This window comes from Calonectris borealis, chromosome 9, assembly GCF_964195595.1.
Source record: "Calonectris borealis chromosome 9, bCalBor7.hap1.2, whole genome shotgun sequence".
In the NCBI taxonomy this organism is placed as follows: Eukaryota; Metazoa; Chordata; class Aves; order Procellariiformes; family Procellariidae; genus Calonectris; species Calonectris borealis.
The window spans coordinates 11,344,152-11,353,105 of NC_134320.1; the positions used below are offsets into that span (position 1 = coordinate 11,344,152).

The 8,954-nt window shown below is 44.4% G+C and overlaps 1 protein-coding gene across 1 annotated transcript; it reads left to right on the forward strand.

Moving 5' to 3' along the window:
- The first annotated feature begins 1,922 nt into the window (after window positions 1-1,922).
- Window positions 1,923-5,837, forward strand: MRPL44 (mitochondrial ribosomal protein L44). The gene is made up of 4 exons (XM_075158230.1): window positions 1,923-2,118; window positions 2,496-2,964; window positions 4,074-4,252; window positions 5,499-5,837. The coding sequence occupies exons 1-4, from the start codon at window positions 1,949-1,951 to the stop codon at window positions 5,668-5,670; spliced, it is 990 nt and encodes a 329-aa protein (XP_075014331.1). The 5' UTR covers window positions 1,923-1,948; the 3' UTR covers window positions 5,671-5,837.
- The last annotated feature ends 3,117 nt before the right edge of the window (window positions 5,838-8,954 follow it).

Sequence of the window (8,954 nt, forward strand, 5' to 3'; positions counted from 1 at the left end):
AGTGATCAAAAGATTATGGAGTACAAGATACTGATGTAGTATATTTAATAAAACTCTCTCAAAAAAAAAAATCCCAAACCATTGTTTAATATTATTTTAAGAAAATTTATTTGAGGGTTCATCTAAACTATCAGTCTTCGAAGTAAGTAGTAGTGATGGACTGAACAACTCCAAAGTAGCAGGCGGGCATGCGATAGCCTGCTGCAGGCTGCTATTCCGTGGGATTGTTGTGGGATTGTTCTTGGAATGTGTGGTGAGTACGCAGGTATGGGAAGCTAGCCTGGTGTCCCCAGGTACTGTGGTCAGTTTAAACATCCCCTGTTCAGTCCCATGATTTACTGCATTTTTGGTGGCTACTGTCTGAGGGAGCGCTGAGCCGCACACGGTGCTGCTGGGGAGACCTCAGCCTCCCTGTGTATTAATGGCTTCCTGCCCCGTATGGCTGCAGCTGCCACTTCCACTCGCGTGCAGGGCTGCAGCAGCCACAACCCCTTCCCTGGGGGCGTATGAAACGTGTGTGAGAGAACATGCAATAGTATCAAAACAATGCTTCAGAGGGGACCTAGACCCCTGTGCAGGACCATTTCTGGGCTCTGGAAGTACACCGACCGGTGAAGAGATGATGGTACCCAACGGCTGCAGAAGAGAAGGATGTGGGGCCTCTTTCAGCGATGTCCTCGGCTCACACTGCAGCAGCAGAGGCTGCAGAACAGTACCAGGGCCACCCTTCTGCAGACCCCCCCCAGCTGGGAAGGCCACTGGCGCTCCTGGGCAGCTGGTGGCTGCACGCTCTGGAGCGGCAGCGGCGGAGCGGTGCCCCGGTGAGGACAGATTCTTCGGGGAGCATCAGCATGAGAAGCCCAGAGGATTTGGATACGTACGCTGTGGGTGCCTCGTTAAGGAGTGCTGCTCTCATGCATTTCACGTGCTGTCAAGTTAACAGGGCGTTGTGTTACGTGGCTTTTGCACTATTGTATCGGGGGCTGTGCCTGCTTCCTTGCGCTTTTCTGGATTTGGCTGTTGCGTATGTTGTTTTTGAGCTTTGTTCACTGTGTGTTACGTGACTCCATTGGCTATTTAGGGCATTTGCTGTGCATGTTTTCTTACCGTCAATGGTGACAGTGTGTGCCTTTGTCTTTTAGTGAAAGACAATACAAAGGGAAGGGCCTGCTTTGCCCATTTTCTGTGTCTTCATTAATTCCATACCACGACCTTTAAGCTCAAGGTGTACTGTATGAACTCTGATGATGCGAACGAGGGTTAGAGCTACTGGAGATGGGTAATAGGAAAAAACAACGCTTCTCCTAACAGACTTTGTCTTGCAAGCGGAAATGAAACCCCAGTAACAGACAAAGAGCAGATTTTAAAAACATCTCAAACCGTGCGCGGCGAGAGCTCCGTGGCAGGGGGGACCCCCGGCAGCAGCGGGCGGGGGCAGAGGCCCGGCGCGGGCCGGGGCTCGGCGGGTGGAACTTCCGCAGCAGCGGGGCGCCCGGCGCTCTCAGCACCTTCGGCGGGGGATGCGGGCCGGCGACTCGCTGCAACCGAACGAGCTGCGAGCTCACAGGACAAAACGGGCTTTGCTCGGGGCTTCCCCGGGGCCCTTCACCCCAGAGCTGGCGGGTGCCCGGCCTGATGGTCGCGGATCGGGGCCGCCGCTCCCCCCTCGCGTCCCGCAATGCCCCCACGGCCCGGCCCGGGACGCGGAGCCCCGCCGCTGCAGCGCCCCGCCCCCGCCTCACGGCGGCGCCACCGCGGCGGCCGCTCCCAGCATGCAGCGCGGCGCACGGCCTGCCGGGAGCTGTAGTCGCGAGGGTCGTTTTCGCTGCCGCTGGTCGGCGCTCTACTTTCCCCGGCCAGGAACGCTTCCGCCCGGAACTAGCGGAGAGGGGGCCGTGTTTCCCAGAGGGGACGGGGACGGATCCTTCCTACACCTGCACCCGCCGCCATGGCCGCCCGGCTGCTCTTGCGGGCGTCGCGGCGGCTGCTGGCCGGGGCCGGGGCCGGGGCCGGGGCCGGGGCCGGGGCCGGGCTCAGCACTGCGCCGCGCCGTGACAAGAAGCGGTGGCTCCGCGCCTACCTGGAGCAGCAGCGGCTGGAGGCGCCCCCCCAGCGGCGGTGAGAGCCGGCGCGGCCGTTAGGGGAGGGCAGGGAGGACGGTGCCGGCGGGGCTCGGGGAAGGGGGTGCAAGAGGCTGAGAAATAGGTAAAATCAAAACGTTTAAGCACCTTCTGATCGCGCTTTGGAGCAGAATGTTTTTAGCTCCGCAGGCCAGCGCAGCCCCGGTTTGGAACGCGGCAGGGCCCGTGCTGTGGCAGGCAAAGGGCGATGCGCGAACCGACCGCGTTTGGCACCGGGGTTTTTAAACACTGGTTTTGATCTTCAAAAACAATTCAGTTTTTCTTTTCCTTTCGATCATCGGAGAGGCATGGCGCTTGCCGTACGGGTAACTTCTCGTTCTGTTTCCGAGTTTGTTTTCTTTTCCATGTCTGTAGGTCAGAGAAGCCCAACTGGGATTACCATGCAGAGATACAAGCTTTTAGCCACCGGCTACATGAAAACTTTTCTTTGGATCTTCTCAAGACCGCATTTGTTAATTCTTGTTATATTGAAAGTGAAGAGGCAAGACGCCGAGAACTTGGGCTAGACAAAGAAACGGTTGCTCTTAATCTACAAGATAATAGTAAACTTGCTGAACAAGGGATGTCTTTTTCACGTTCTTACCTGACGCAGTGCTTTGAAGGTGCCTACCCAGATTTACCTGCAGAGGGGATAGGAGCACTTGTTGATTTTCTTACCAGTCAGGAACTCGTTTCTTATGTGGCTCAAAACCTGTCTGTACAGGACCTGACGCTTTGCAAAGAGTTTCCTGTCCCACCAGATGTGCTACAGAGGACGTTCTTTGCTGTAATAGGAGCCTTGCTCGATAGCAACGGGCCTGAGAAAACGGGGATCTTTGTCAGAGTAAGTCATTACTTATCATATATTTTTGTACTGACAATGGTAACACCTAAGGGTCTTGGAAGTTACAAGAAAAAAAAGGGGGAAAAAAAAAAAAGTCTTGTACCTTGATGGCCGGAGATCCAGGGAGGTTGACAGAAGTTTGACAATACCTGTAACAAGACAATTTAACAATGAGATCTGTTGGTTGGTGGTGGTGGTTGGGGGGGGGGTTTGGGGTTGTGGGTTTTTTGGTTTTGTGGTTTTGTTTTTTTTTTTTTTTAAGAAGCACAGGCAGGTCAAGTACATAAAGTCATATACTTCTGGTTTATAATAGTGATATTTTGCTGACACTTGCTAAGGGAAAGTGTTATATTCCATGCACTATACTATCAAATAATGAAATTATTCCATGTGAGGTCACCTATATCTTCAATTTTAAGAAAAACATTTTATATAAAGCAGGGGCTGAGTTCATAGGTTTTGCATGTAGGAGTGCAAGCACCTAAAGGTATTTCGTACAAAAGTGTTCAATTAAAATGCAGTGTAACAAAGTAGTTTTAGCACCTACCGTGCTTTCAGTCATCCTTTTCACTTATATCTAGTTTTGCAATGGAGAAATATTTGTTAAAATCTTATTTCTGATACGAGACCATTGAGAGGTCTCTGTAAGAGCAAGTAGCAGTTAACAGGCAAGAGATGATCCAAACAGGTGAAAGTCCTGTGGGTTTGCGTGTTCCCTTCAACCTGTGTGCAGAACTCTTCTGATGTACAACTTCTTTCTTGGAAGCAGCACTGAGTTGCTTACCTCGTGCTCGGAGCTGTGCGTAAGCGTTGTTATAGCTCCTCTCTCAGGCTGGCGCTGTTCCTTCTTTAGGTCTGGGCAGTTGACTTTTCCCAAGGCGCACATCCCCTCAGTGGCTCAATCAGAACCAGAGCTGCCGAGCCTGGCAACACTGGTCAGCTGCGCTTAGCTGTGGTGGAGCACTGAGGCAGTTTTCATCATTCATTTCAGCAATTTATTGTCAACTGTATTAATGCCTCTTCATATTGTGTTTTTACTAGGAGACACCAGAAGCTAGAGCCTTCATTACCTTTCCCATTAATGGTAACTTCTAAATATTCTTGTTTAGGATTTTTTTATTCCACAACTGATTGGAAAAGACCTGTTTGAGATCTGGAAAGTTGTAAATCCTATGGGCTTACTAGTGGAAGAACTGACCAAGAGGAATATCTCTTCTCCAGAACCAAGAATTACCAGGCAGTTGGGAGTCAGCACGGTTCTGCCACTGTACTTTGTTGGGTTGTACTGGTTAGTACAATATTAATTTAAAGTGAAATGGATTAAGCTGGGGGAGAGGGGAGGAGGGAAGATGGTCTTTTACTTTTCTACTTGCGCTCTTTGGTCAAGTTATTACAGAAATCAGCCATTTAAGCGTTGGCCGTAGCTTGCTGTAATGATGCATAAAAAGACAGTCTCTGACTAAAGGGCTTCAAAGTCTAAATCGGGCGCACGAAAGAGTCTGGGTATCTGTTCTGGGTGACCTGACATAAGAACTTTGCGAATAGCGTAACTGAATGGCTTTGGAGGGTCCACAGCTGCATCCAGGGCTTAGGGAAGGGTAAAAAGACATGGACATCAAGGGAGGTGGGATTGAAGAGAGACTTATTTTATATTCCAGAGAATCTTTTTAGTTTTCAAATTGCAGGCACCGTAAAGTAGGCAAGAGGAGCGTCTGTATCCAGACAAGGTGTAGGAAATAACAGTCATCCCCGGTGTGCTTGTCTCAGGCGTGGCCAGTGCTTGTCCTGGTCTCTTGCCCAGGGGTAACATTGCTCCTCTGCAGCAGGACAGGACCTTCTTCCACCAAAACCCACACCACTGTTGCTTTGCTAAATGAGCTGCAGATAAACGCATAGGAAGATTGCCTTAACTTGTCCTGATTTATCATGCTTTGGTTTATATGCCTTCTAAGATTTATTATCTTATGTAAAAGAAAGGAACTTTGATTATTTTTATTCTGGAATCCCTGGTGCCCCTTCACAAACTGTTCCTATTCAGTGCCCATAGGTGTTGATTGAACAGAGCTGAGTACACGCTTCATAACATAGAGAACTTCTCTGTGAATCCTTTTGAAGAAGTTTTAAAATGCTTTCTTACTAGGGGAGGAGAAAAGACAAGCATTTCACTTCTTTCTTTAAGCTAACCAGAGTAATGAATTTGCATATTTTTAACAGGGCTAACAAATGGAACACTATAAAGAATCAGTGATATGTTAGGAATCAGAAAAGTGATATGTGAGGAATCTAAATGAACAGAGTAATGTTCTTCCAGGAAACGGACGCATTTCTGATTTGAGTTTCCATTGTTGAATATACAATCACTTATCTTTGCAGGAAAGACCAACGGAAATGTTTACATTTGTGTGTATATTGAAATTACCTTCAGTATTCACAGACATTGGAGAAAAAAAAATCTAGCAGCCTTTATTCATGATACACAGTAGTGCTCAGGATTTGGTGATGAAAATGTTTTTAATTTTTTTTTTTCCCCCAAGCGATAAGAAGATTATAGCTGAAGGTCCTGGTGAAACGCTGCTTGCTGCAGAGGAAGAAGCTGCCCGCGTGGCGCTGCGGAAGCTGTATGGGTATACAGAGAACAGGAGACCTTGGGACTACTCAAAACCCAAACAAGGATTGGCAGCTGAAAAAGCTATCAGCAGTAACTAGATGATAAAAGACACTTCTGGTTTCTCTTAAGAATTAATGGCTTCCGTGCTTAATATAGATGTATTTAGGAAAGCAAAATTCAGTTTGGTTTTCTGATCTTCAGTGCTTGAAACTTTCAAATCAAATATAGTATTGAAATAAATAAAGTCTTTTCCTTTTGCACAATGTTTAATATTTGCTCATTTTCCTAAACATAACAAAAGTATCCTTATTCTGAATTTTTGCCTTTTGGCTGAGAAGTTTTTCCATACATCACAGGAGACCATTTTTAATGATGTTTAATAACGTGTGACAAAATCTCGCTGTATAGAAAAAGGTTTCGTACTTCCTTGGAGACTGTTTTGAGGGTTTTGTTAATAAGATGAGTTGAATTACATACGCAACATTGGTCTTTGGATTGCATTTGGATTCATTTGTCCTTGACCTTGTGAAAACATCAAAAGTGATGTTGATGATACCAAGACTGTTGGTGACTCAATTTAAAAAAAAAAAAAAAGTACAAATGGCACTTCTGAGGTTTTACTGCTTGCATACAAATTTTATTTGCCACGCACATTGGTTTCTATTGTTGGAGCATGCTCTGAAAGAGGGTTTATTTTTAATTTTAAAATTCGTAAAAATGTCTCTATTGCAAAACTAGAAATAAGTGAAAATAAGGATCATGAAGGCCTGAACCCAAAGAAATTGGAGAACATGATTTAATGATAGGCTGTTAGATAAGCTGAGAGATAAGCTCTTTTCGTTTTTCTCTTTTTGTTTTTCTCTTTTTGGTACTTTTCCTGTTTAGTCCAGGTACTTCATTTCTCTCCTGTCTTTTGACCGCTTAATTTAAGCGGTCATGTGACTAAAATATTGGATGCAGTGAAATCAGTGTTTGTTTTGTTGGCACCGTCTGTACCTGTTCTAATGTAACTCCAAGTAAATTCCACTTAGGAATAACGCGGGTACCTGCATGATGTTCCTGTTAAATGTCATAGAAACTCAGTATGTGTACCAGAAGTCAACGGACGCATGAGGACTGTGACTCTTGGAATAATTTCCTTTAAAATTGAGTGAGAGTCTGTTAGAAACTGGGACTGAGCCCTCAAAGGAAGAAAGAAAGAAGCTGAATGTAGGACAGTGGTTAAAGAAGCGTTTCCTGCCTTATCCCATTGGGAGCACTTGTTGTAAAGAAAAAGAAAAAAAAAAAAACCGCAACAGGTAAATGTGCCTTCACTAATTGGGGAAAAAAATGTGCAGGTGGCCATTCAGACAGGTTTGATGTTACTGTCCGTGAGGACGTCACTCTTTGCCTTCGGCCCCCAGGATGGATTTATGTGAAGGACACTCGGCAGTGAAAGGTCCCGGGCTGCGGTCCTGGCTGCTAAGCAGATCCATGGTACCGCGCAGGTGGCGCGTTCCCTGCTGCCCCTGGCGTGAGAATGAGTTCTGACTCTGGTCTGCTCGACGGAAGCAGATTTATTGGTGTATTCAAGCAAAAGAACTGGCTGGCTGCGATCCGTGTGCGCCTTCGGTATTTGGTGTGACCTGCATCTCAAGCGTGTATAAAACGCCCGTGCGGCTGGATAGCAGCGAAACCTTTCTTCTGCATTCTGCCATGGGAGATTACATGTGTGAAAGCTTGAATATAAAAAGGAGAGCAGGAAGATCAGGCTAGCATAAAATATGCATAAAATTGCTTGTCCTAAGTGAAAAGTTCCAGCTAGGTAATCTATTATCGCTTATATAAGCAAAGCCAATAAGGTCACTATATTCCAGGGGAATAATAGCAAAACCTGAAAAGAGGATAGAAATTACTCATGCTATTTTTAGTTTCTGGATGAGGTATTTCTCTTACCTTTACCCATTTTAAAAGGACAATAGTGAAGGTGGGTTTTTTTACATCAGAAGTTTGATCTACCTACTATTTTTTATATACATATTTTGAGAGAGAGAAAAAAGCAATTTTCTGGCAGTTTACCTTAAAAGAATGTTTCAGATCTGCTTACTGTGGCTTTACAGTTTGGAATATGGACATAAGTCCTAGGAGAAGTGGATTACTGAATAGTGTGCTGGGAAAAAAAGCGTGTAATGCAAGATAAATCAATTTATTATGTAGTACATATATGGAATGTCTTGAGCTCAAACGGAAAGACAGTTTGGGGACATGGTAAGAAAGGACTGGGTTTTTATAGAGGTGTGAATGAAAAAGGCGTTTTTATAAGAAAACGTGTCCTATTTTCAAGCTTCCATAGGTCAGAAAAGCATTTTATATCATATTCGTGCTTTAATTTCTGGCACTCAAGCATATATTTAAGGATTTACCGTTGTAGTAGTGGGATCATTTACATACTTCAGATTAATGACTTCTTTTTTTTCTTCTTTTTTTTTTTTTACTGAATCCGTAGCCATAAACAATATCTAAATGGCATTAGAAGATTGGTTAGATTTACAGAAATCAGTATCTACAAAGTCTGGTGAAAACGGCAGCTTTTCTTCTAGTAGAAACATTGTTCATAAAATTCCATGATAGTTTTGTTGTCTGAAAAGTACTTTGTCAGCTGCTTGCATTGGTTCTGACCCAGGTGCTGCGTACAAATACATTTACGTCTCCCAGTGGTTGTTCCTTTCTTAAATCACATTTTATTTATCTTTCAGGGAAGACAATAGATCGAGCAGCGTGTCAATAATTGACTGACACAAAGGAATCAGGACAGTTTATTCTTGCAACCCATTGAACAACTCATTGATTATTGTTACGAATATGATATTTGTAAACTTCTTAATGGTAGGAAAGGATATGGCTTTTAGCATTTGTGGAATTTTGGAATAGGTTAACATCATCTCAAGAGGCAACTTTGATTATGCCTTCCTGTGTGCCACCTTTTAACCTTATCTGATGCAGATATTTCTGTTACTGTATTTGCATTTATCCTTCCTTTAACTCATTCAAACCTTATCTCAAGATTTTTTTGTTAAGTGAAAATTATAATTGGTAAATCAGAACACCAATAACAGTATTTCTGCACTAACTTAAAATATGATGTCATGTGTGTACTAACAGCTACGTTTTGATAAAAGTACAGTACTGTATGCTAACCCTTTTTTTAGCTTTCTTTTCCTTCTTGATCTTTATATTAATTTGCATAAATATGCTAATATGCTTAAACATAGATATAAGTCGAATTATGAAATAAATGGACTACTAGTCATTAATCCATTAAAAGCAATGGCAGTTTTGCTATTGATTTTGGTCTGGACTTGGTTTTATTCCAAACGTTAAACAAACTCAATGTCTGAAAAGT

What these genes read in the sequence shown, in the direction of transcription:
- MRPL44 (XM_075158230.1), top strand. Translation starts at nt 1,949, where the DNA reads ATGGCCGCCCGGCTGCTCTTGCGGGCGTCGCGGCGGCTGCTGGCCGGG. An exon ending in GAGGCGCCCCCCCAGCGGCG is followed by an intron (nt 2,119 to 2,495) that starts GTGAGAGCCGGC and finishes CCATGTCTGTAG; the next exon opens with GTCAGAGAAGCCCAACTGGG. An exon ending in AAACGGGGATCTTTGTCAGA is followed by an intron (nt 2,965 to 4,073) that starts GTAAGTCATTAC and finishes ATTCTTGTTTAG; the next exon opens with GATTTTTTTATTCCACAACT.